This window comes from Antennarius striatus, chromosome 5 (genome assembly GCF_040054535.1).
Source record: "Antennarius striatus isolate MH-2024 chromosome 5, ASM4005453v1, whole genome shotgun sequence".
In the NCBI taxonomy this organism is placed as follows: domain Eukaryota; kingdom Metazoa; phylum Chordata; class Actinopteri; order Lophiiformes; family Antennariidae; genus Antennarius; species Antennarius striatus.
This window is the reverse complement of record NC_090780.1, coordinates 5,556,841-5,584,449: the sequence shown is the minus strand read 5'-3', so window position 1 is coordinate 5,584,449 and position 27,609 is coordinate 5,556,841. Positions and strand designations below refer to the sequence as shown.

Below are 27,609 nucleotides of genomic sequence, written 5' to 3'. Positions count from 1 at the left end.
TTTTGTATGGCTCATCAGCTTTATTCGTCTGTATTTGAAGCAACTCTGCACATCTCCCTTATTCTTACAAATGGACACCAGCACACTTCTCCTCTATTCCTCAGGCATCTTCTCACTATCTAAGATCCTGTTGAACAACCCAGTTAGAAAGTCTACTGCCACCTCTCCTAGACATTTCCGTACCTCCACAGGTATATTATCAGGACCGAGTGCCTTTCCAATCTTTATCTTCTTCAATACCCACCTCACTTCATCCTGACAAATCTTTGCTATTTACTGGTCCACAACAGCCACCTTTCCAAGTCTTTGTTCACTCTCATTTTCCTCTTCAAGGTATCTCCCATCACACTAATGGCGCCTGTCCATAGACTTCCATCCCTATCCTTAGTCACCCTAACCTGCTGCACGTCCTTCGCATCTCTGTCTCTCTGTCTTGCCACCCTGTATAGATCAGTCTCTCCCTCGTTACTGTCTAACTTTAGCATACAAGTCATCATGAGCCTCCTGTTTGACCTATGATACCTCTACTTTCACCTTCTGATCTGATCTGCATAGGTTCTCAGTCATCCAGGTTGAGATAAATTAAGAAGAACAAAAAAGAATCAACAGAACTTGTTTGGTCGGTACAATGTTTCACCTGTCATCCAAGACCCTTCTAGAAGGGTTTTGGAGAAGAGGTCCAGTTGATTTCATTTTTTGCTCTTTTTAATGATCTTACATAATGTTGTTGACTAATGTCTCAAAACAACTGCAAATCAGTTCGTGTATGATAGCAAATGCAATTTTTAAATATATTTTAGTCTCATGCCTAAACTTTCATTTTCCTTTTACACAGTTGGTTTTGGTTTAAAGAATGAGAGTTATTGATGTGGAGCAATAAAGCAAAATCACTGCCTATGATTAGTTTCCAATACCTTGGTCATGTCACAAAGTGCATTTGTCCCAGACTTCATGGTGCCCTGTACATATCACTTCATCTATCTTGACATCGGGATTAATGTTGACTTGTGCATTAATATAAGATTTCTGATGTATGATCTACAGTCTAAGCTTGTGACAGTATATCTTTTGGATGGACTAACAATGTTTTATTAAAAAAGCAAGTCTTCAGTCTACTCTTGAATGTAGAGATGCTGCCAGCCTCACAAACCAAATCAGGGAGCTCATTGTACAATAAAGGAGCTTGATAACTGAAAACTCTGCACCCCCAGTCTGCTTTTGGAAATTTTCTTGGAGCCACCAGCAGACCGGCTCTTTGGGACCACAGAGTTCTAGTGGGGTAATATTGCATGATGAGGGCTCAACATTGAGGGCTTAAGCAGGGATATGCTAGCACAGGAGAAATGTGATCTTTCAATCTAGTTCCTGTTAGAACAAGTGTTGCGCTGTTCTGAATCAGTTGCAAATGTCTAATAGAGGCGTTGGGGCAATACTTGACAATAGTGAATTACAGTTATCCGGCCTGGAAGTAACAAAGATATGGACTACTTTTTCTGCAACCTGTTTTGTTGATGTCACTATGGTGAACTTATACAACTATATCACTAGGAAAAACATTTCTGAGATGTTTAGGGCAAAGAAACATTACTTCACCTTTTTAAAAATGTATTAACTGGAAGTTCTTGATTTAATTCAGTTCAGGATTTAATGTCTTTAATGTATATCTTACTAATTGACAGGTATAGCTGTGTGTCATCTGCATAGCAGTGTAAATTGTGTTTCCTAGTATCTATCTATCTATCTATCTATCTATCTATCTATCTATCTATCTATCTATCTATCTATCTATCTATCTATCTATCTATCTATCTATCTATCTATCTATCTATCTATCGTTATTCGCGGTTAATTCCAGGAACCACCCGCAAAAACGAAATTCCACCTCCATACTGATATTAAACCACCTTCTATCTGTATTACCTTTTCCCACACTCTCATAGACTGTTTAAAGCGCTTTACTGTCTCAGGGACGTGCGCAGTGTTCCAAGACTCACGGAATGCAGCGCACTTCCGGATGCGGTCAGCCAATAGAATGCTTGTACGGTGTCACGTGTCCACCTACTAAAAATCCAGGATGGGGTGAAGCTGCGCGTTTTGTTGTGCGAATGCATGAAAGATTACTGCACATAGAATATATATCATGTCCACCAACAAACTGAGATCTGTCAGATAAATGTTACCCAAACCAGTATAATGCACATCCTTTATTGCAAACTGAATATTCCAGCCTTTGTAATTTTAATTGATGTTCAATTGTGTCAAACGCTGCACTGATGAGCAGAGAAAAGTCCATTATCTGATGCTATTAAAAGATAATATGCGACTTTAACTAATTCTGTCTGTACTATGATGATCTCTGTATCTTGACTGGAGACGTCTAATTGTAAAAAATCACACAGGTGAGTGATAAATGCTTTCTCAAAGATCTTGGGACAGAAACGGAAGGTTTGAAATGGGCCTATAGTTCATCCTTTGTTTTTGTTTTTTTCTGCAAAGCACATAGCCTTGCAGTAAAGAATGGTTAATTACATCCTGCTGCAAAGTAGTGATATATTGTAGTTGTCAGTTTGTTCGTCCTTCTGTTAGTATGTCCACCAAATATCTTTGCAACAGTTATAGATAGAAAGATGAAACAAAAAGCACATAAGTTGGGTGGCAAAGGGGATGAATATGAGATGATGATCTTGACCTTGAGAAAACTAGGTCAAGGTTAATTTTCAACTTTTGTACACTCAGGAACTGGATAAGAAAGAAAGACGAGGCAGAAGGCCAGTGCGAGTAAGACCCTAGATCAAAGCTAGTGCTTTGATCAGTGAGAGTAGATCAGAGCAGTAGCTTTGATGTTTGACCTATGCAAGTAGGTCAGGGTAAAATTTTGAATTCAAGGGTGTTGTGGGATGGTACAGTCTGTGACTGCATTGGTTCTAGTTCTATTTGGCATTGGGATTTGGCATTCGGAACGACCTAAATAGATTAAATGGGTTTAGATGGTTTAAATGGGTTTAAATGGGTTTAAATGGTTTAGATGAGGCAATTGTTGAAATTAATTGCTGCAGGTTGATGGGGCAAAAGCTATTCAAATAACTACCAACAATAACTATCGTATTGTTAGTTCCATTGTTAGTTCCATTGCTCAGGGATAGGTCAGTGTTGCGAGATGAAATAAACTGATGAATGTCATCTCTAATAGATTTGATTTTCTTGATGAAGAATTTCATGAAATGGTTACTACTGTTACCTTTGGGGATAAAATGGTCAGTAATGCAGTAAAGTGTTGAAGAGAAACCTTGATTGCGCTGCCCTTGCAGATTGCCAGATTAAACAAGACTCCTCCATTCTATTTGAGTGCCATATTCTCTCCAACCTTTAAATAAAGGCTGTTTGCTTTATTTATCTAAGTTCAGAATTAAACCATGCATGTTGCCTTTTTATGTGATCTTTTGCATATATATATATATATATATATATATATATATATATATATATATATATATATATATATATATATAATTTCCAAATATATTTTGGAGTTGCGTTTTGTAAATGATGATTAATGCAGACATGTTTGCATGTACAAAATGTTGTTTCAGTGTTATTGTTGATTTTGTGTTTGTACCGAGAGTTAAATACAGTTTGGTAGGTAGTCTGAACATCAGGGGTTAAACTGAAGAAGATCTGACTGTTGTGCCTATCAGATAACGGTTGCCAGTAGCAGCCACTACAAGCATGTAGTGGGAGGAGGGTATGAATTTGGACCCCTCCCCCGGCTGCACTGTGTCCTATAGAGCACACTGTGTGTGAATTACAGCTGTATGGTTGCCTTCCTCCCTAAAACTAAGTGAAACCACATTGGACAATACAATCACAGGCACACACGATCACACCCAGTTTCGGTCATGTAAGGCTCCTGAGTCAGTGCTCCTTCCTGTTTTTCATCTGTTCCGACTTCTCTTGTGTTTTCAGACTAAGCTAAAGGAGGAAGTCCATAAGAATATTTGCCCAGGAATAGTTGCAAAACTGTTCATAAGGAAGTGAGGGAGCCACAGGAGACTATCACCAGGATATTCAGGAGGAGGTTTTAGTTGGTGTTGTGACATTTGCCCCAAGGGGTATTTGCAGTATTCACCATTGGGGCTGTGGAAGGTGTTGGGGTTGTCGGGAATAGGAAAGGCCATTTGGAACAGGAGGAATGACTCAGTTTTTCAGTGGAGAAACTTCAACAAGACAAACCAAACACCTCCTGATAAAATTGAGAGGAAAGCCTGTCCTTGACACCTCGGGAACTGTTCAGCAATAGATTCCACACACAACCGCTTCCACTATCATAAACAAGTGATTGCAGAAAGGGATTGGAGGAACATGGACATACTGAGAGACTCTGTTCTGTATTTAACTTTTCAGATGTCAACTTACAAGAGAGCTACTCTGGATGAGGAGGACCTAGTGGACTCCACTAGTGATGACATCTATCCATCATCCCCTATGCAGGTAAAAATGCAACAATACCCTGTGCAAAGCATAAAATTGTGGGCTAACCCGGGTAGGCTAAAAGGCCTTTTGGTGTTTCACCCTGCACAAAAAATATCAGAAAAACGTCAGGCCAAAAATGTTTTCGCTGACCACACTGGAGTGTCCTGGGATTTTATTTAGTCATTGGTGCTGGTTTTTAAAATGTTTAACCGCTTGCAATCAAAACATGAAAGTCATTTGTGGCACAATCAAACAGTAAATCATAAAGGTGCTCATAAGGCTGTAGTTGGGTGATAACACAGATTTGGTTTACATTGTGTAGTTAAAATTCACATTTATTTCTACATTGTTGCACAGTGTTTTCACCTCTGATAGCAGCTTGCATTTGTTGAGCTACTCTATACACTGATTAATTTCTTTTATGAATGCTTTTTCATCCATTTTTTTTGTTTTCAAGGAAGTTAATTTGTCTACATACTCACCTGTTTGGTTTTGGGTTAGGGTTCTCATCTCATGATGCTGTTTCTGGTCTGTAACAAGCATGGCCACCACCAGAGGATTATTTGTCACACCAAGCTGGATTTACAGGCAGTGTTAGTTCCATCAAGTTTGTCAGTTAACTCGACCAATAGTTAACATCAAATAGTAAAACTTTCAGAGTTCAGCGGAAAAACGCTGCAGATGACGTACTGACAGGAAAGCGGAAAAGGCCACATTGAGGCCCCGTCCACACGATGACGGATTTTTAAAAAAACTGAACTTTTTAAAAACGCATTGAAAATGATTCGCGTCCACACGACAGCGTTTTTAAAATAATCTCCGTCCACATGTAAACGCATCAGTGCGTTTTCGAAGACGGCTATAAGCATGCCAAACCATGTGGTGGCAGTATTGAGTCAAATTTTACCCAATAAGAATCCTCCGTGTTTTGTTGTCACAACACACGGGCCCATAAATATGACGTCACAGCGGTTTTCGTCGCAGGCAAGACGTCAGCGTTTTTAAAAAGTCGCGGATACACCGTCCACACAACCACGCAGACCCAGCATTTTTAAATAAATCCACCTCGGCCAGCGTTTTAAAAAAGTTGCGTTTTCATTCCGGATATCTGCGTTGTCGTGTGGACGGAAGGTGTAAACACAACAAAAAAGTTGCGTTTTTAAAATATCCGTTATCGTGTGGACGGGGCCTAAGTCCAACATCAGAGCAAAGTGTTCACTTAGCTTTGAATTTGCTGAGTTATTGAGATATGCTATCTTAATATAATGTTAATGTTACTCTGCCTTGTATGTGATGCGGCAGAAAGGGCAACTACATTTGTCGGATATGGCAGTGCACAGCTGTTCGTATCTATAAATGTTCGTAAGTCAAATGTTTGTATCTTGATGACTACTAGGGCCAGCATAGCCTTCTCTCCTGGCCTAACATAACCAGAAATGATAATATTTATGATAAAAGTTAATTATATTTTAATGCATTTTCCTTGAATAAATATATTTCAATATGTGTATAATCTAGTGGGAACCCATGGAAATTCCACGATAAAACAATATCAGACTTTGTTTGATTTTCCTTTTTCATCGTCACAAACGAACAAACCGCTGTGTCCGACAAAGCTGTAACGGCTCCGTGTGTGTGGGATGGACGAACGTGAAGACGAAGGTTGCTTCGGCGTTACGGTCTGGCCATCCGGGTAGACTTTTTGAGTTTGATCCTGGTGAATAAAGCATCGGGGTTTCCCATATGACAACGTGAGGTCCGTCACAATCAAAGAATATAAAAAGTCAACGGAATACTTTTTTATGATTAAAAAATTGTCTGGTGCCATATACAGCCATCAAAATAGCCATATTAGGCTCGAGAGACACAGGTTCTAAACCCCTGGGTTAGAGAATTTTTATCAAATCAGAATTCAGTGAGCTTCATCTGCTTTATCCACAGCGGATGAAGCGGTAGACGATGAATGAATGTCTGCTCAAAGATTTGTCTAAAAGTGACAAGTATCAGGGTACTTCCTGCCGCTCCTGCGACGTAGCTGCTTAATGCTGGAGTTCAACATTATAAGCTCTGCCTGCATTCCGTGTCATGCCTTTTGAGTAGAAGTGACTAGATTTGAAATATTTCCTATTTTTTTGTTTCAAAATTATATCATAATTCATTCTAGTTTTTTAGTTTGATTCTGTTGAGAGCACTGTGATTTTTTTGATGATTTGAATTTTTTGTTTTTCCAGCTGTATTATACTGACATATTTGGAAGTCTTGTATGCTGTGCTGAGCAAGGATTTTTTTCTCCAAAAATAAAATTTTAAAAAGGTTAAAAAAAAATTTTTTTACAAAAAGGATTATTCCTATGAAAATTTTTCTTAATGAAAGCCTTCATCTTTTGTGGAACCATGAAAGACAATCAAGAAAAAAATCTTCAGAAGAATTTTGGGGTAGAACCTCAGCTCTTTAGAAATTAAGCTTTTTGAAACCTTTTTTTAAAATGAAACTGCAGATGGTTGGCAGTAGACATATTCTACTGCCATTCCATTTGGGTCCAAATTACACCATCACTCTGAGTTTGTGGGAAGAAGCCACTGTGGCCTTGGAATTTATCACATAAAACTGTGACTGTTGAAACCTCATAGCTTGTAGCAATAAATAATATTGTGTCTCCCACATTTACTTTATCAAGGTTTGAGATCTGGTATTTATTTAAAATGGATTTACCCAAGGAATCTTCTTCTCCTTTCGGTTTTCCCCTCGGGGGTTGCCACAGCGAATCAATTGCCTCCATCTAACCCTGTCTTCTGCATCCACTTCTCTCACACAACTACCTTCATGTCCTCTTTCACTACATCCATACTCTTTGGTCTTCCTCTTGGCCTTCTGCCTGGCAGCTCAAAACTCAGCATCCTTCTACCAATATATTCACTATATATACCCAAAGAATGGAACTATCTAAAAGATTTGTGAGTAAATTTCTATAATGTGTTGGCCTTCAACACAGCAGGAAATAAGTAGAAACAGTGCCAGAGGAGGGTGTCATTGCTGCAGTTTATCTTGACCACATAATGTGTGTTTTTCAATAAACTTTTAAAGTCTTTGTTTTTCTGAAAAGCTGTAATCATATGATTTGTCTGTGTGCAGTCCTTGGTAAGCTTTTAGATCAGCAGACTGACATTTTAAGAGTCTTGAAATGGGTTTTTAAGCTTATTTATTTACTTACATTTTGAAAGTTTGATTTGATTTGTTGGATTAAATGAAGGATTTTGTCTGTATTTGTGTGCAGGTGACTTTTTTGCGTGTACGTGGTCCTACATGTTGGCCAGACAAGACTCAGAGGGAGAGGAGGCTGCTGTTTTTATTGTGTGTTGTGTCTGTGGGCCTGTTTGCATTTCTCATCACAACTGGCATCTTCTACAAACAGTGTGAGTACACAGTTCATCAAATTAAAACCAACCACTGGGAAGAAAAAGAGGTTTATTAAACCTTCTAAACCTTCTTTTGACCATCTTTTACAAGAATGTGAAAAAAAGTAGTAGTTGTTTTCTGGACTTTAAAGCAGAAGCAATAGCAAGTTCCGGTTATCAAAGTTAATTGGATCTGAGAAGAAATAAATACCCCCCAGTTAGGGGTTTCTACATGAAAATGACCATGCTGGTTTACTTTATGTACAAAGAATTTACTGCAACACTGTGCTATATACTGTACACAGTATATGTGTATAGTTTTTTAAACCAACACCTCAGGTTCAATATGCTGTATGTTTAAAAACGACTGGAAATGTTTTTCCTGATGGAGAAAAAAAATACTGGTGGATTTTACTATCCTGGTGATGTGTCAACTGTGTGGGCTTCCTCACACTCACCATGAGAAACTTAATTCCATAACTGTGGGGCTGACTTGTACACTAGATCTGTACGTACTCTTCTATACACAATTATTCCTCTAATAACATTTTCCTCAGTTTGTGATTCCCGTTCCTGTTATACATCATTTGGGATTTGGATTTATAGAAACAATAGTATAGAGCAACCAACATTTTGTTTTTCGCTGTTTTATCGATTGCACTTAACAACACAATAATCCCTCGTTACTCTCGGTTAATGTGTTCCAGGAGCACCCCTGAAAAACACAATTCTGCAAAATAGCGACAAACTATTTTTTTTATAATTTACGGAAATTTAAACATTTATGATCCCTCCCCATACTGATATTAAGCCACCTTATATCTGTATTACATTTTCCCACATTCTTATAGACTGTTTAAAGCACTTTTGTGTATCCTAAAAAAAAAACAAGTGTGAAAGGTTCAACTAAACGTAGTGTATATACTAATCATCATTACAGCATTTTAAAGGAAAGTGACCCATCTTAAAACCAAGTCTTGAAAACATTGAGATGAAATAATCCAGGATCTTTAACCTTTATGAGTCATTTAAAAAAAAAAAATCAACAATACTTTTGTTTCACTTTTGCCTTCTAAGATAACAACATAAATCACTGCATTTCAGCCAGTTATTTATGAAATATTAAGATGAGAAATATTCCATCGTGGTTGTGTGTCTAAGTCATGTAAAATAGTATTTTCCATATGCTCCAAGCTCACATTTACAGCAGTACCTTGGGATACTAATTTAATCCATTTTGTGACTGAGCTCATAAGTCAAACAACTCTAAGTCAAACATTTCCCCATTTAAAATATCTAAAAGTATTTCAATCCATTCCAACCTTGTAAAGAAGCCCCAAACCCTTCTAAATTATGAAAAAAACATTTTTTCTTAACCAATAGACATGCATAATTTGCCTGTGCATAATTACTTGTATATCTTACGTAAACAATGAGAAACACAAAAGTCATAAGCACGGGCATGCTACGTTGTTACTCTGTGAAGGAAAATTAAATCTTGTAATTTACATCTTACATCTTGGTGATATTGTATCCATCCGCCAACATGTGTGAAAGAACGATATCTGGTCTCAGCTGTTGTATCCATCCACCAACATGTGGGAAAGAACGAGATCTGGTCTCAGCTGAGGTATCTATCTGCCAACACTTGGGAAAGAATGACATGCGGTCTCAGTTGATCTTGTATCCACCTGCTAACTGTTGGTGGTGTCTCGAAGCACAGCTTATTTTTCGGATATTGCTCGTATGTCAGACAAAAATATGGAACGGTGACAGCTTGTATCTCATACAACTCAAACAACAATCTGTCGAGCAGCTTGTGTCCCGAGGTACTACTGTATACTTAAATATTCAATATTTAAATACTTTCAGATTAATTTCTATAACCCTAAAAAATAATTTCATGCTTTGTCTCCTACAGCTCACCCAGGTTTGTGTTTAACAGAGCCATGCATTGCTGTGGCTAGCGCAGTCATGGGAGCCCTCGACCACTCCGTAGACCCTTGCCACAACTTTTACAATTTTGCCTGTGGAGGCTGGGTGAAGAACAACCCACTCCCTGAGGGCAAGTCCCGCTGGGGGCCTTTTAGCAACCTCTGGGAGCGCAACATGCTTGAAATGAAACATTTATTAGGTAAGACTTCTTGCCAATCTGCTTTCATCATAAACTTACCCTGGTCTCTTTTTCAAGCACATTTTACTGATCTGTGATGCTTGTTTTCCAGTCACATTTTTTTTATCTGTCCTGCCAGAAAACACAACCATGAAAGGTCTGAGTCAGGCTGAGAAAAAGGCCCAGCGATATTATCAGGCCTGCATGAATGAGGTCAAAATTGAGCAATTGGGATCAAAGCCCCTACAGGAGCTAATCAGTCACGTATGCTTCTTTCCCAAAGCAGAAAACATTCCTCATAGTCACTTTTGTTTGAAGGAACCACTTAGTTTGTATCAATCGCTCACTGATTGTCTGTACATATTGTTTCAGCTTGGGGGATGGGCTCTAACTGGAGCATGGGACAAAGACAACTTTCAGGAAGTTTTACGTTTGGTGTCTGCCAACTATCGCACATCACCCTTTTTCACGGTGTTCGTCAGCACTGACTCCAAAAACTCAAACAGCAACATCATCCAGGTAAGACTTGATCCTCTTGTTCATTTACAAGTATCTATCTGAAGACAGGTGGCACAGTGGGTAGCGTTGTCGCCGCACAACACGGCGGGTCCAGGTTCGAGTCCTGCTTTGTGCGGAGTTTGCATGTTCTCCCTGTGTCTGCATAGGTTTTCTCTGGGTTCTCCGGCTTCCTCCGACCTCCAAAAATATGCACTTCAGATTAATTGGCCGGTCCCGGATTGCCCGTAGGAGTGAGTGTGTGTGTGTGTCTTTGTGTGTGGCTCTGCGGCACACTGGCGTCGTGCCCGGAGTGTCCACCGCCTCACACCCTATGCCAGCTGGGACAGGCTCCAGCTTCCTGTGACCCGCTATGGCGGGTGAAGCGGAAGAAAATGGATTGATGGATAGATATCTGAAGACATGTATTCACTTCAATCACATTTAACACACTTTCCTTCAAATTCCTACAAGTTTATTCCACAAGGTTTGTATATATGGATAGATAAAATCTGTGTTAATATTCTGGACACTGGTCTTTGGGTTCATATTTGACAGCGAGACTTGAGAAGTCTTTCCCTCACAGGACAGTCAAGCCACCTCTTTTTTGCGATCTCGAAGTACATATTACTCATCCAACATGTGAACAGTAAGAACAATGAAAGTGTGGCCGAGGGGAGCAGACTGTGCTGCAGGACCAGTTCAAGCACACAGACTGATACTCAGGCAGCCATTCACTCCCAGATAGACATCAAGAGCAACACTTCCTCAGTATAATGGACTACATCTCCACCATTGCAGAGGGCATTACCACCCAAAAAATGATTATGATAGACCCTAATCAGAAGCCCAGGATGAACAAGGATGTCCGTCTACTACTGAAGGCCTGCAACACCGCCTTTAGATCAGGAGATGCACCAGCCTAAAATACAACTTGATGCAGACCTGAAAACGGGGCATCAAGAAGGCCAAGCACAACTAAAAGCTGAAAGTTGAGGAGCACTTCTTCAACTCAAAATCCCAACACATGTGGCAAGGCATTCGGGCCATCACTGACTACAAGCCCACCAACTTCTACCCCCCTAACTCTTAATACATCCTTCCTCAACGAGCTTAACTACTTCTATACTTGCTTTGAGAAGGGCAACCAAGTACCTGCAATAAAGTCAGAGCTGGCCAACTACCAACCCCTGACACTTTCCCCCACTGATGTTGAAACAGTGCTGGGTAGGACCAATGCACACAAAGCTTCAGTCACTGATGGTATCCCTGGATGTGTACTCAGACGATATGCTTGGGAGGTGGCAAGGGGTCCTGACAGACTTATTCAACCTGTTCTTGACCCATGCTGTTGTTGCCAATGGACCCAACTAACCACCAAGTGGCGATCAGTAGACTGTTGATCCTCTCTTCACCTGAGTGTCCAAAACACATGGTCAGATGGTATGATCACAATATCAATCATTAACCTCTGATCTAAGGTGCTCTGATACCAGGTACACTTATGAGCATCCTTGTGTTGGTGTCCATGGTGTTATAGTCCAACAACATAACGCTGGACGGGTGTAGATCAGGGATGCCATTCCTCCCAGTCATGCAGTGCTCAACCGGAACTTGCACAAGTACCTCCACACTCGACCTGCGTGTCACACCTGACAGCCCCAGAAAGGAATAAGGTCAAACCCCTGTCCAGGGATTTTGTTCCAGAGTTGAGGCTATGTGTGGAGGTAAGCTCCAACAGATGAAACTGGTATTGTTCCACCTCCAACACAAGGTCTGGTTTCTTCCAATCCAATAAGGTGACATTCCACATCCCCAGAGCCAGCTTCTGCTGCCCGGGACTGGTTTGTCGGCAAAGAACGATCAGCTTATCGTGGTGGAAAAGTTTGTGTGCCCTAAGGATCCAGGGAGCTATGTTGTCGGGAGTCTTGTACTCTGTTTCCGATTCGCCCGGAAATGCTGAAGGCTCTGGGTGTTGAGGGGCTGTCATGGATGACACACTTCTTTAACATTACGTGGAAGTCTGGGACAGTGCCGAAAGAGTGGCAGACTGGGGTAGTGGTTCCTCTTTTTAAAAAAGGGGACCAGAGGGTGTGTGCCAACTACAGGGGCATCACACTCCTCAGCCTCCCTGGGAAAGTTTACTCCAAGGTGCTGGAAAGGAAGGCTGATTGTCGAACCTCAGATTGAGGAGGAACAATGTGGGTTCCGTCCTGGTCGTGGAACAACGGACCAGCTTTTTACTCTTGCAGGGATCCTAGAGTGGGCTTGGGAGTATGCCCATCCAGTCTACATGTGTTTTGTAGAAACACATGTAGAAGGCGTACGATCGGGTCCCCAGGGATATACTGTGGGAGGTACTGCGGGAGTATGGGGTGAGGGGCCCCCATGTAAAACTAACAGGCCTGTCTCTTCTCAGTCAAACAACCTTCAGATTTTTTAGGCACAAGTTACAACGCATATACTTCCATTTCTATATATGGTAACACCTTAATACATCAGAAAGGCACAATGTATATTGTCATATAAGGAAGTGAAACATGCTCCACGAAGCAGAACCGGCCGACACTAGTCTCACTACACAAATGCTGAGGCCACACAGGAATACATCAACATATCCCCCTTTTGGACTCGAAAGAGTCCAACACCTGAAAAGAAAAGCATCAGAAATCAAAACTGAAGTAACCAAAGCATAGAATGATGTAGTAGACAATAACTAAGTGTTGTGTTACCTATTTCGTGTAAGCAGATGCGATTATGTGGTCATTTCCATTGTTGAATGGAGATTCTCAACAACTAACAATTGAAGACGTGGCCAATCTGGGTCACCTCAGTGTGATGTTCCTATATGTATCCTATATGTTCACTCCAACTGCTGAGAACGTGTCTCCCTTCCCCCCAAAGGGATTTAGCGTACACCCCGCTTCAAAAGCAGTGGAGAGTGTATGTAACAATCTGGAAATATCCAAAGCAATGTGTTTTGAGCGGGAACAATGGAAGCTAACCTTCCCTATGAGCCCTAGGGACTCAGCAAAGCTTAATAATCGGGGTCTGTGGTAGCTAAAACAATATTACCAACCCTTTTACCTCCACAGCCTTCATATGACCAATGAGCACAGAATTATCAACAAAACTGTCCCTGCAGCAGCGTGAACATGTATAAGCATTAGCAACATTGTGAATGTGAATTGTAGACCCTGACTAAAGCTGGCATCCTCTCCAGCAGAGGGATGGATGATGCCAGCGGTCTTTCCTACGTTGGAGTCGGGCGCCAATAGGGCCTCCCGGGGGCATTTCCAATCTGACCACCGCCCGATCGATGCTTCTTAGGATCAACTGTCGAATGCAAGGAAGACAACAATACCCACAGAAAACAAACACCCCCTTTTTGGCCAATAGAGACTCTATAGAAATTATATTTTGATAAGTAACTAATGAGGTGGCAGACAATTTAGAATGTACAGCTTAAAATCTGTTTGTAGTGAAATTTGTCAGACATTGAATGTTGTAATAGACATAATAAATCCTGTCAATGTTTTTATTGGGGGTGATCCAAACAAAGATTGAGTGAAAACCACCTGCAATTTGTTAATTTATACTCATCTGGAACTCCACGTGGGATGCCAATAGCATCTGTGTAGACTGGACTGTCCTTCGGTTTTGTGGTGTATAAGCTCCGTTGTGACCATGTCGTCACTTCAGCCTCGGACATGTAAATCTGTAAGGGAGAAATGAGAGACACAAGTGCACATCTCCCCGTCCAATTTGGGGCAAGGAATCATTTTTGTCTTGGTATTAGTATTGTTAGTTTGCAGTGGAGGTTTGAGCAAGTTCTATTCTAAATCACTCGATTTCTTTTGGCATTTTTCATAGTCTTGATGTCTCATGCTCCACTCTTTCTTCTCTCTTCTCTTCCTGCTGGAGTTGGCATGTTCCTGAATGGATTATTACCCTTGTTTTCAAATTAACAATGCTCTCCTACTTTGAGTAAAACAATTGTCCTTTTTCATGGGTTCTGGTTGTCGCAGGAGGGCCCGTCCCCCGGCAGCCATAAGATCACAACAGGACATGAGGGTGTGGTTTGCTCTTAAAGAAATATGGGCTTTGACCACACCCCTTGTGAATTTCAAGTCTTCTATTTTTATAATTATTTTTACAATTTCACTTCTATAAAAGCTGTTTTAAGACTTGAATGAATAAAGAATACTTTAATAATCCTAAAGGGAAATTATTTCACTCTGTTAAGAACACGTACAGTCATACAGGCATACGTTACACAAGAATGCACAAGAATCCAAGTATCACAGATAGACACCACATTTTCCAGTCTTTTGTGAACATCATCAATGGCTTGAATCTTATTCTTACCATTCAGCTGACTTCCCAGGACTTGTCTTACTCTCTGGGGGTATTTGGCTGTGGTTGACTTCCTTGCAGCCTCCTCAAGATTGCCGTTAGCCTTTGTGATTCCAAGGTATTTGTAGCTGTCCTTGATGTCTCCTATCCTGCCCCTTGGTAGGTCAACCCCCTTCAGTTCTTATTTTGCCTCATGTCGAAGCCATCTGGTCACATTTGTCTAATCCTAATGACATCCCTATGTTGTCACTGTAGATCCTGGTGGTGTGGTTCAGTGAGTCGATTTCTCTCTCATTCTTGGCATACAGCTTGATGTCATTCATGTAGAGGAGATGGCTGAGCGTTGTCCCGCTTCGGAATCGGAATCTGTAACACCTATGCAGAAAAGCAGTGGTGATAGTGCATCCCATTGGTATATGCCGTACTTGATGTTAACTTGGGCAATTGGCTTGGATTTGGTCTCTACGGTTGTCTTCCACATTCCCATTGAGTTCTTGATGATGGCTCTTAGTGTCCTGTTGATCTCATACAGTTCCAGACATTCCAGTATCCATGTGTGTGGCATTGAATTGCGGGTTTTCTGGTAGTCAATCCAAGTGGTGCACAGGTTGGTCTGTCTGTTCTTACAGTCTCTGTGGACTGCTCTGTCCACCAGTAGCTGGTTCTTAGCTCCCCTGGTGTTACTACCAACTCCTTTCTGTGTCCCACTCATGTATTGATCCATGTGCCTACTCATCTTAGCCGCCATGATGCCTGACAGGAGCTTCCATGTTGTACAGAGACAGCTTATTTGCCGGTATTTGGATGGGGTGGATCCCTTCTGTGGGTCTTTCATGATCAGGACTGTTTTGCCTTCAGTCAACCATTCTGCGTTCGTCCCATCCCTTAGCACCTGGTTAGTCTGTGGTTCTAGACACTTACGGAGTGCTGACAGCTTCTTTAGCCTGTATGTATGGATCATATCAGGGCCCGGTGCTGACCAACTCTTCATCTTTGACACTCCTTCTTGGATGTCTGCCATTGAGATGGTTACTGGTTCTTGCTCTGGGAGGCTAAGGTCCACTAGCCATTCTCAGGTCCACTAGTCATTGGGCATCAGTGTTGTGTGATGCTTCTCTTTCCCATATGCCTTTCCAGTATTTTTCCACCTGAGCTCTTGGTGGGTCTGACTGGCTGCTGTTATTTCCCTGCCACTGAGAGTACACCTTTGCTGGTTGAATGGAGAAGGTCTTGTTTATTCTCCTGGCTTGGGTAGCCAGAGCTGTTAGTCTCTGCTTGGCAGTTTCGATTGCTTCAGGTATGGAGAGCTTGTTGTATTCCTGGGTACCCCTTTATTCACCATGTTCTCTTTCTGCAACTCGGGTAGCTGGCTGACTTCTCTCTGTGTCGTCTTTATCTTGGCCTCTAACCGTCTCCTCCATGGAGGGTATTGCTTGTTATGCCCTGTATTGATCATATATCACAGCATATCAAGGATTACTGTTGCTGCACTGTGAATCAGCTTGTTGGTCTCATTTATGTTCCCTAAGGGTATGGTTCTTATCGTAGCATTCACATCTTCTAGCAGATCTTCTGAAGGTTCTTGACAACTTGGTTTCGGGTATTTGTTGGAGGCTACAGGTTTCCAGTTAGGACAAGATCTTGCTTCTCAGGTCAGCAGCTCTTGTATTGAGGCTGTCTATGTCTCTTGGGGCTTGGTACCCAATCTCAGATTGTCGGGGGCTGGTGATATCCCCCCCGCTGACCTGGCGTCCTGGCTACCGCTTGCCGTAGCATTGTTGTAGTATTTCATCGATCTTTATTTGTGATACCAGTGGTGATCAGCTAGCACAAGCCCAGCATCCAAAAAATATGCAAAAGTTTGAGAAAAAGAAAGTGACAATGAGTGTTTTCTTGCATAAAAAACAATCAAAAGTTAATGAAGAAAAAGAGACAGTTATTGCTGATGGATATTACTGAAATTTGCGTGGAGAATACTCAGGAGAATGCAGTATATGAATTAAGGCTAAAGAAAACTATTGAATGAAAAGCAATTATGAAAAAATCGATGACATCTTCTTTATTTCTAAATGGTTTTTTTTTAAATGACTACCAGGCTAAACATTTTGATCAAAGAAATATGTAATTTTACTTTTTTCTTTTTACTCAAACAGTTATGTTATTGATAAAAACATTCAAATTAACAGTTTGTTTAGTTTTTAAATTGTACTACGCAAACTCAGTCTTTGCGTACACTTCTACCGTATATTCTGCTATCACTTTGGGATGCATAAATGTCATGTTGGAATGCACACATTTTTCTTGAAGTGCGTCCCAGGGATGCACTACTTTCTTGAGGTAAAATGAACTCTGAATAATAATGCATTAGATTTATATAGCGCCTTTCTGGACAGTCCAAGATGCTTTACAATGGATCCATTATTAATTTACACCTCATTGATACTTGGTGATGGTAAACTAAGTATGTAGCCACAGCTGCCCCGGGGCACTCTGACGGAATCGTGGCTGCCAATTTGCACCTACGGAACCTTTGACCCCTATCGGAACAATCACACACATTCACACATCAGCAAGTGCCTCACAGGAGGCAAGGCTGGTAAAGTGTGTTGCCCAAGGACACATTGACAAATGACTAGGTGGAAGCGGGAATTGAACTGCCGATCTTGAATCAATGGACGACCCGCTCTACCACTGAGCCACTGCTGCCCCTATATATACGCACACACACATATATACATATACAGTATACATATATGTATACTGTATATACACTGTATATACATATATATAGACATACACAGACATATACATACATATATATAATAGACATACACACATACATATATATACATACACACACACACACACACACACGTCTCATACTCCATTTTTATTAAAAAATTATTTACTGTTTACATCTATTTAATCACTGCTTAACCACTCCTGGTTAGATGCCATCTGCATTTTGTTGCTTTGTACCTGTGACTAGCAATGACAATGAAGTTGCATCTAATCTAATGTAATATCAGGAGAGTATCTTTTAAACTGCATGCTGGCAATACAAGAATGAAAATGAGTGTTTAACTGAAAGGTGAATTGAATGCCAGATGGTGTTTTTCTCAATTTTAGGTGGATCAGTCCAGCTTGGGACTGCCTTCTCGGGATTACTACCTCAACAAAACAGCAAATGAAAAGGTAGTGTTTACATCATTACTCTAGTTTCGTGGTCTGCAATCACCGTTAAAAATTATCGTAATGAAATTGGATAATTGAAAAAAAATCTGCTTGGAAATCATCAAATGTAATTAAACATTATGGGGAAAAAAATCTCATCCTCGGGACAAGTACTGTACTCTGCATGGTAATCTACATTCTGATAGTTTAGTATTTCTCTCCAAATTGAATTTTAACACAAATGCACCTACCCCATCTCCCCCTACACGTCACTGAATGTCTGCATGGCCTTTGCAGTATCTGACTGCATACCTCAACTTTCTGGTGGAATTGGGGGTTCTTCTGGGTGGCTCAGAGGAGACGTCTCGAATGCTGATGGAAGAGATTGTGGCATTTGAAACCTGTCTGGCAAACATTACTGTCCCTCAGGAGGAGAGGAGAGATGAGGAGCTCATCTACCATAAGATGGAGGCCAAGGATCTGACAGTAAGTGCTATGTAATTTAATTCCCTAAATAGTCAAGATCACCACATAACAATCATTAGATGGATAGAGAGAGAAAGAGATTTGATTTTTAAAATCACGCTTATTCATGAAAGCCAAATTCCAAGATAATCACGTTGACACAAAATCCAAAAGAGATTAACGAAGATAGGAGTTCACTTCTCAAAAAAACAAACAATGGTAGGATTTTCAACATTACTGTATGTTTCCTGAACTAGGAAAACATCTCACCTATTAACATTTGTCCAACTAAAAAAACAGGCTCTTGTCTCCATATCCCCTGCTCCATTCACATTCAAAGTATTTAAAACACTTTTTTTTTTAAAAAGCAGACAAAATTCAAAAACCAACTAATCATTCTCGACAGTCATGCTTTTTACTTTTGTCATCCGTTTCTTCAATAAAGACCTCTTCGCTCATAAAAACTGGTTGGTCGCTTCTTTCTGGATTCTTCAAATAAAAACAGGTGCTATCCAGAATCAAAAAATTGTCTACTTTGGCCGTCGAACCATTTGTGTCTGTAGGAATTTTTTACATTTTTTTTAAATCATATTTTCTGTTGTGGCTCTTTTCAAACTGTTGTCATTTTTTTTCTCAGAGCTACTTGTATCAGTAGGTGTCTCAGGTGTTTCTTAAGCAATTTTCTTTGCTTTATTCATTCTTGTGTCAGTTTTTTTTCTTTTAGGAGCCATCTTTAATAATTCCTTGTCAATCACAATATTATCTTCCTCCTTCTTCACTGAGACTCCACGGCTGTCTCTCTGTCCCTCTCAGCCTCCACCGAATATTTCTGTCCATCCTTCATGCTGTTGTCCGTGTCCTGCGTATTATTCTGTGGCTCCGGGTTGGTGGTCAGCGACGGTATAATCATCCTGGAGGTTGTCTCTCTGGCCCCCTCAGTCTCGACCAAATCACTCTGTCCATTTGTCTTTGCGCTGTTATCTGTGTCCTATGCGTTATTCTGTGGCCCGGGTTTGTGGCCGGTAAATGTTTAACTTTTGTGCTGTCACCCGTGTCCAGTTTAACCTTTGTGCTGTCACCCGCAACCTTTGGGTTGATGGCCGGCGATTCAGTGGGGGACGGAGTTGGAACCTCACAAGGCTGCAATTGTGAAATCAGGACCACAGCGGTGGAATCTACCACAGAGACTGCAGCCACTGGCTTTTTAACCTTTGTGCTGTCACCTGTATCCTGCCTGCTATTTTGTGGCTCCAGGTTGGCAGTCAGCAACCCAGTGGAGAATGGAGTCGAAATCTCACAAAGCCGCGGCCTTGGAGCCCGGGCAGGCACTCACCCCCTCCCACTGGACAGTGGCAGATGAGATGTCCCTACCCCCCGCAATGGAAACATTTCATGCTCTCAACGGTGAACTAGCCAGTGTCTTATTGTGCCGTTCCCAAGCCCAGATAAATACAGAGGATTGTGTCAGGAAGGGCATCCAACGTAAACTTTTGCCAAATCAAACATGCGAATCAAATCTATGAATTCCATACCGGATCTGTCAAGGCCCGGGTTAACAACGACCGCCATCAGTGGTGTTCACCTACGGTGTTCCAGTGAAAATTGGACTACTGTTGGTCGAAGAAGGAGAGGAGGAAAGAGTGTTTGTAGGAAGAAAGAAAAGAGGAACGCCAAGAGTATAGCATTGAGAGTAGGGATGTTAAATGTTGGAACTATGACAGGAAAAGGTAGAGACATGATGCAGAAGAGGAAGGTAGACAGGTGGAAAGGTAGCGAGGTTAGAAGTTTAGGAGCAGGGTTCAAGTTGTTCTCTCATGGTGTAGATAGGAAGAGAAATGGAGTAGAAGTTATCTTGAAGGAGGAGTTTGTTAGGAATGTCCTGGAGGTAAAAAGAGTGTCAGATGGAGTGTTGAAGCTAGAAATTGAAGTTGTGATGTTCTATGTTGTTAGTGGGTATGCTCCACAGGTAAGATGTGAGCTGGAGCAGAAGGAGAAATTCTGGTTGGACTTTGATGAAGTGATGCAGAGCATACCTAGAAATGAGAGAGTTGTCATTGGTGAAGACTTCAAAGAACACGTTGGTGCAGGAAACAGGTGATGAGGAGGTGATGGGCAAGTTTGCTATCCAGGAGAGGAATACAGAAGGATAGATGGTAGTTGACTTTGCAAAACGGATGGAAACGTCTATAGTGAATACTGCCTTCCAGAAGAGGCAGGAACATACGGTGACCTATTTGTGGAGATAGGAACACACAGGTAGACTATGGCTTGTGCAGACGGTGTAATCTGAAGGAGATAAGTGACTGCAAAGTAGTGGTAGACGAGAGTGTAGCCAAACAGCATAGAATGGTGGTGTGTGGGATGACTCTGGTGGTGAGGAAGATGAAAAGGGCAAAGGCAGAGCAGAGGACAAAATGGTGGAAGCTGAAAAAGGAAGTGTTGTATGACTTTTAGGAAGGAGTTAAGACAGGCTCTGGGTGGTCAGGAGGTGCTTCCAAATGACTGGACAACTACAGCTAATGTGATCAGGGAGACGGGTACGAGAGTACTCCTTGTGTCACCTGTCTCCACCATTAAGTCTCCACCACCAAGGAGACTTGGTGGTGGAATGAGGAGGTACAGGAGTGTATACAGAGAAAGAGGTTAGCTTAGAAGAAGTGGGACATTGAGAGGACTGGGGAGAGTAGACAGGAGTACAGGGAGATGCAGTGTAAGGTGAAAGTAGAGCTAGCAAAGCCCAAACAAGGGGCTTATGATGACTTGTATGCTAGGCTGGACAGTAAAGGGGGAGAGACTGATCTATACATGTTGGCAAGACAGACAGAAATGGGAAGGATGTGCAGCAGGTTAGGGTAATTAGGGATAGAGATGTAATTGTAATGACAGGTGCGAGTAGTGTGATGGGAAGATGGAAAAAGTACTTTGAAGAGGAAAGTACTTTGATGAGGAAAATGAGAGAGAGCAAAGACCAGAAGAGGCGGCTGTAGTGGATCAGGAAGTAGCAAAGATTAGTCAAGATGAAGTGAGGAGGGCATTGAAGAGGATGAAGAGTGGAAAGGCACTCGGTACCTGTGGAGGTATGGAAGTGTCTAGTAGAGGTGGCAGTAGGGTTTCTGACTGGGTTATTCAACAGGATCTTAGATAGTGAGAAGATACCTGAGGAATTTAGAAGGAACTGTAGTATTTTATGAGGAAGTCTGGAGTGGCAGAGAAGTATGTTAGAGCGGTGCAGGACATGTATGAGGACTGTAAGACAGTGGTGACGTGTGCTGGAGGTGTGACAGAGGAGTTCAAGGTGGAGGTGGGACTGCATCAGGGATCAGTTCTGAGCCCCATGTTGTTCGCTAAGGTGATGGACAGGCTGACAGACGAGGTTAGACAGGAATCTCCATGGAATATGATGTTTGCAGATGACATTGTGATCTGTAGTGAGAGCAGGGAACAGGTGGAGGAGAAGCTAGAGAGGTGGAGGTTTGCCCTGGAACGGAGAGGACTCAAGATTAGCCGCAGTAATACAGAGTACATGTGTGTGAATGAGAGGGACCCAAGTGATTAATTAGTAGAAGGATGCTGAGTTTTGAACTGCCAGGCAGGAGGCCTAGAGGATGACCAAAGATGAGGTTTATGGATGTGGTGAAAGAGGACATGAAGGTAGTTAGTGTGAGAGAAGAGAATGCAGAAGACAGGGTTAGATGGAGGCAACTGATTTGCTGTGGCGACACCTGAAGGGAATAGGCGACAGGAGAAGATTTTTATTTTTTATTTTTGCAAAAACACTTTAATCACATTCAAAAACATTTTGCAATTTTACATTAGATGAAGCACTAAAGTGCCTCAGAAGATTTTTGCAAAAAAACTTCAATCACATTTAACATTTAGAACATTTAGAACATTTTACAATTTTTCATTAGATGAAATTTCAAAACACTAAACACTCAAAAACATTAAACACCAAGAAACAAAAGGAAATACAATATAAAAATTAGTACATTATAACAGGAAGTTTGCAAAAGTGAGGTGGTCATCAACTAAAGTGCATTGGACATTTTTGTAACACCAGATGTTCCTGAAGTTATTCAGGTCTTTTGTCAATTTATAGAAACCAAATTCTAGTTTTAAGCGACATCTGATGTTACAGAAAAAAACAGTAGCTGTTTCTTGAACAGTGTAGTTTTCAATTCTCCTCTTCCTGGTCACATAAATTGCAAGTTTTGCCTCCCCAGAAACAAAATTTAAAGACAGAAGAAGAAGAAGACTGGTGACATAAACCTTGTAATCATAGTAAACAATTTTAAATGTGAGCGTGTTGGTCAACTCTTCATTGATCCGATTAAGGACCATCTTAACCTGTCTCCTGGAGGCATAAAATGCCTGAGTGGTATTACAGACCGAGAACGTATTTATAAGAGTCAGGAGCTGACGCGATTGCCCCCTCTCCAGGGCCTTGTTGCTGAGATATGGCGGTGCGTTCGATATGATTATCGTTTTAACCGGATTAGCCAGGGAGAGAATGGAGGTGAAGGTATTCTTCATCATCATCCCGCTCACAACTACCTGGTGCACCTTTTCAACTTCATCAAGAAAAAACAACTCCACTTTGTTCATTTGGGAAGGTGCTTTAACGCTATTGGATCCGACCTGCTCTCCCACTGCTAAACACACCTTCCCCACCGAGCAGCTGATAGTTGGCGTCAGTTTGATACCTTGCTGATGTGTCAGCCGTGCCAGTGCGGCTCTTTCCCCTTCTGTTGCCCATCTCTGGGCTACCATATTGCCTCCTAATCTCCGTAAAAGCCCCACAAACTACCGAAAGTAATTGCGATGTGACTGTCACTAACTGAAGTGTGAAGACTCATACAAAAAATCTAAAAAACAGAATGAATACACACGCAACGACGCTAGACTCTTGTGTATTCTTCTCACAAACTCCCAAAAATAACCGTGGTTAAATGATGGAGATTAAGAGATAAGATAAGATAAGCCTTTATTGTCCCACAGCGGGGAAATTTGTGCGATCGTTGCAAGGGGGGTGTGTCATACATACATAAGTAATATACATACATATTAACATATGCAACGTATGAGATATAAAATATGCATATTCACATGTATTAAACATATTAACATATATTATCAGAAAATTTACGGATTATATTTATACTGGAAAAAACTGTCCATTACAAACTACAGAGCTGCGGATTACATTGGTCATCCAGATTTTGAGTGTTGTGTTCTCTGACTAGTCCGCTGGGAGGACTGCTGGTTATACAGTCTGACGGCCTTGGGCAGGGAGGAACTGCGATAGCGTTCCCTCACGCATCTCGGGTGAAGCAACCTATCGCTGAAGGAGCTCTCTAGTGATCTTAATGTGCTCTGCAGAGGGTGGGAGTGGTTCTTCCTCATCGATGACAGCTTCACTATCATCCTCCTCTCCACCACCACCTCCACTGAGTCCAGGGAGCATCTTAGGACAGAACCCGCCTTCTTAATCAGCCTGTCCAGTCTCTTCCTGTCGGCCGCACTGATGTTGCTCAGCCAGCAGACCACCCCATGAAAAATAGCTGAGGCTACTACAGTGTCATAAAAAGTCTTTAGGAGTGGCCCCCCACTCCAAAAGACCTCAGCCTCCTGAGTAGATAGAGTGAGTGTTGGTACTCCAAAATCAAAATTTGAGATTTTTGAAGTCGGTCATACAAGATGGTTTCGTTAACAAACATCTAATCATTAAAAAAACATCTAAGTGAGATTAAGTGTGAACACACACTTAAAAAAAACTGTCATTTGAAATGTGGTGAAAATATACTTGAATTAAACCAAACAGTGACTGAACATGAGTTCCTCATTTAACTCAGAACATAACTCAGAACATAACACCATAGGTTTGTAAAAGTGTGTAAATCATTCATAGCTCTGAAATTATTAAAAATCAATTCTGATTCTTGTTTGACACATTCTTTTAAAATGGCTTCAGCACTGCAGTCAGACTAACCATTTCTCTTCCTGCTGAGAGAGAGAGAGAGAGAGAGAGAGAGAGAGAGAGAGAGAGAGAGAGAGAGAGAGAGAGAGAGAGAGAGAGAGAGAGAGAGAGAGAGAGAGAGAGTGTGAGAGAGAGTGTGAGAGAGAGTGTGAGAGAGAGTGTGAGAGTGTGAGAGTGTGAGTGAGAATCCAGGGTTTTATCAAAGGGTCTGTTTCTCCACACACAGGTATCCTATCTGTGTCTTTCAGACTCTGGTTCCTGCTGTGGACTGGATGCCATATCTCACAGAAGTGTTTTCTCCTGTATCACTTAATGAGTCAGAGCCAGTGGTTGTTTATGCAAAGGAGTACCTACAAAAAGTTTCTGATCTCATAACTAAAACAAATAAAAGGTCAGATACACTTCCTGGGTTTTTTTTTTCATTTTATGTCAAATATATTCTTTGAAATAAATCCTGTTTTCATCTTTCTACTGAAAGGCATTTGGCATTCAGTGTTGCCGAGGCAAAAAAAAATTCCTATTAATTGATATGTCCTTCTCCAGCCTACTCAACAACTACATGATAATGAAGGTGGTGAGGAAGATGGTGTTCATTTTAGACCAGAGGTTCCAGGATGCTGAGCAGCGCTTCCTTGAGGTCATGTATGGAACCAAGAAGGTGAGAGATGAAATTTTGTCTTTTGCAGTCATTATAATCCAATATGACACAAATTTAATTAATATAAATGATGTGTTTTAGCTTTTGACAAATGTTCATTGTGATAAAGAATTTTGACACATGTGGAATGACAACTAAAAGCTTGAGGATAACAGTTGAATTTATTTAGTTTGAGTGTTATGATCATTTGAACTGCTAGAAAACGTGCTGGAATCCAGAAGTGTTTTAAAGTCTCGTGCCGTAGCTAAGCAGCTCGGTTTAAAGACTTCTTTAACTTAACCATTTTGTTGTTGCATGACAGTTGGCAGAGGATTAATTTGTATCCAATGTAATCAAACTGGCACAAAACAGAATCAAGCTCTTTTCTCTTAAACTTTATGAAAAAGGAAAAGCTAGATATTTGAGATTAGAGAATAATATGCTATTATAGCAACATTTTTGTGCTGTTTTGTAGTACAGGGAGAGCAGAGTTAGAGGAGTATAAAACTTATTTTGTGTCAGATGATGTCTTAAATACTAAAAAATAAGCCTGTTCTGCTTAAGGCATTACAACTATAATGACCCGAATAAGATAATCTACACAGACGAAATTAAACGGAAAGTGAAATGAACAAAAATAAGACCGCATCCACCAGGCAGAATTAGACTTAATGTAAAATTCAGAAAGAAAGAAAATCTGTTTTGTTTTTACTGATTTTAATGCTACAATTGCTTTTTTTCATGTCATCATAGAGTTTTTGTTAAAATTGGGGCTTGATTTATAATATGAAATATATATTTTATGCAAGCTATTGAAGAAATAGTTTCAGTGACAATGCAGCTGGTATTATCGATCATTCAGAGTCACTGGGAAATTGCTTTTGAAGACGACAGAAAAAAAATGAATTCAACTTGACTGAGGAGGCCTGGAAGCATCCACAGTTAATCAAATCAAAGCTATCTGCATTAATTGTTTGTGCCATATTATGGATGTGCGTTGATCTTTGTTGAAGCTTCCCCTCAGAACTGGAAAGGCTACAAGTAGTAGTCGCTATTCCAGGGATCTTTAACATTAGACAGTAGACAGCATGTAAGACAGATCTTGTTACCTCATCCTTGTTTTCAACTGGGGCCGAGCCGTAACAACAACTCTTAAACTTTGTTTATCTGTTTTGTGTATCTGCTTTTTGTTAGTGTACAGCTGTGTCACTTTTTCCATATGTGCCCGTGTTTACAAATCTACAGGCTTCTTAGAACAGTCTTTGATCCCTCAGTCCATACTTGGTTCCTCTTTATCTTTGCTTACATGCATCTCCATCTGTCCTTGCTATTTGTCTTAATCTTTTTTTTTTTTTACTTGCAGTCAGTAAAATAGTTGTTTTAATTTGAGGTTCTGAGCTTGAAATGAAGATTCCTGGTCAGTTTTTTAAGATTGATGAATACAGTCACGACGGCACGGTGGCAAAGTGTGTAGCGCTGTTACCTCACAGCAAGAAGATTTCGGTTCAGTTCCTTTCTATGCGGAATACTTTCTCCCAGTGTCTGTGTGGGGTCTCTCTAGGTTTTCTGGCTTCCTCCTACCTCCAATATCATGCAGTTAAGGTAAAGTGGTCACACCAAATTATTCATTGGTATGAGTGTGAGTGTTTGTCTTTTGTATGGTCTAGTGCTAAGCCGACAACTTTTCCCTGTAGCCAGCTGGCATAGACCCGTGACCTGCAAGGCAGACAAGCAGCTGTAGATAAGATGATTGCTATTGTCTCGTCTATAAGACGATGGATGGATGGATGGATGAAGATAATCACTAATTTTGAATCTTTAGGTCATTTCTTTTGTACTTGTCTTGTAGTCTTTCAAAGATAGACTTAGAACAAACAGAATGCATTGTAACATTCCCATGTTATTTTTCTAATTATGGCCAAATAATTTTTGATCAGAAATGTGCAATTCTATCTGGCCTATCTGTCACTCTCTGTCTCTCTATCTTTTCCTTGCTCTGCTCTGTCCCAATTGTATTTCCTTTCACACCCAACCGGTCAAGGCGGATGACCGCCCTCCAGAGTCTGGGTCCTGCCCAGAATTTCTTTCACATTGAGGGAGTTTTTCCCTGCCGCTGTCGCTTCTGCTTGCTCTGGAGGATCCTTTTGGGTTTCTCTGTCTGTTAAAATGCTTTGAAATGTCTGCTGATGTGATTAAGTTCCATGTAAATGAAGGCTGATTGATTGATTGATTGATTGATTGATTGATTGATTGATTGATTGATTGATTGATTGATTGATTGATTGATTGATTGAAATTTAACACAAATAAGCTTGGGTCTGTGATGAAAATAAGGAAACATTGAAACATTTTATTTTTCACAGATGTAGCTAGAATAAGTTGTTTCAAACATAGATTTATGGAAAAAATATACCCTCATATAGCAAACAAAAATGTCAATCTCATCCTCAGCCACTATCAGAGTATTTAGCTTTAAAAGAAAGTCCTCTTTGTAAATTAGGATGCAAGTCTTTCCCCCCACTTTTCC

The 27,609-nt window shown here is 40.9% G+C and overlaps 1 protein-coding gene across 2 annotated transcripts in view; it reads left to right on the top strand.

Annotated features, from left to right (window-relative positions):
• ece1 (endothelin converting enzyme 1) overlaps nucleotides 1-27,609 on the top strand; it is a 39,180-nt gene that overhangs the window by 7,043 nt on the left and 4,528 nt on the right. Inside the window, exons 2-10 of one of the 2 annotated variants that reach the window (XM_068314877.1) lie at nucleotides 4,402-4,488; nucleotides 7,745-7,883; nucleotides 9,787-9,999; nucleotides 10,118-10,242; nucleotides 10,351-10,497; nucleotides 17,959-18,024; nucleotides 18,301-18,489; nucleotides 24,694-24,836; nucleotides 24,989-25,103. In XM_068314877.1, coding sequence (XP_068170978.1) covers nucleotides 4,402-4,488; nucleotides 7,745-7,883; nucleotides 9,787-9,999; nucleotides 10,118-10,242; nucleotides 10,351-10,497; nucleotides 17,959-18,024; nucleotides 18,301-18,489; nucleotides 24,694-24,836; nucleotides 24,989-25,103 — 1,224 coding nt within the window. Of the gene's footprint in view, nucleotides 1-3,975; nucleotides 4,489-7,744; nucleotides 7,884-9,786; nucleotides 10,000-10,117; nucleotides 10,243-10,350; nucleotides 10,498-17,958; nucleotides 18,025-18,300; nucleotides 18,490-24,693; nucleotides 24,837-24,988; nucleotides 25,104-27,609 lie in introns of those variants that run through there. The other variant, XM_068314878.1, reaches the window with a different exon arrangement.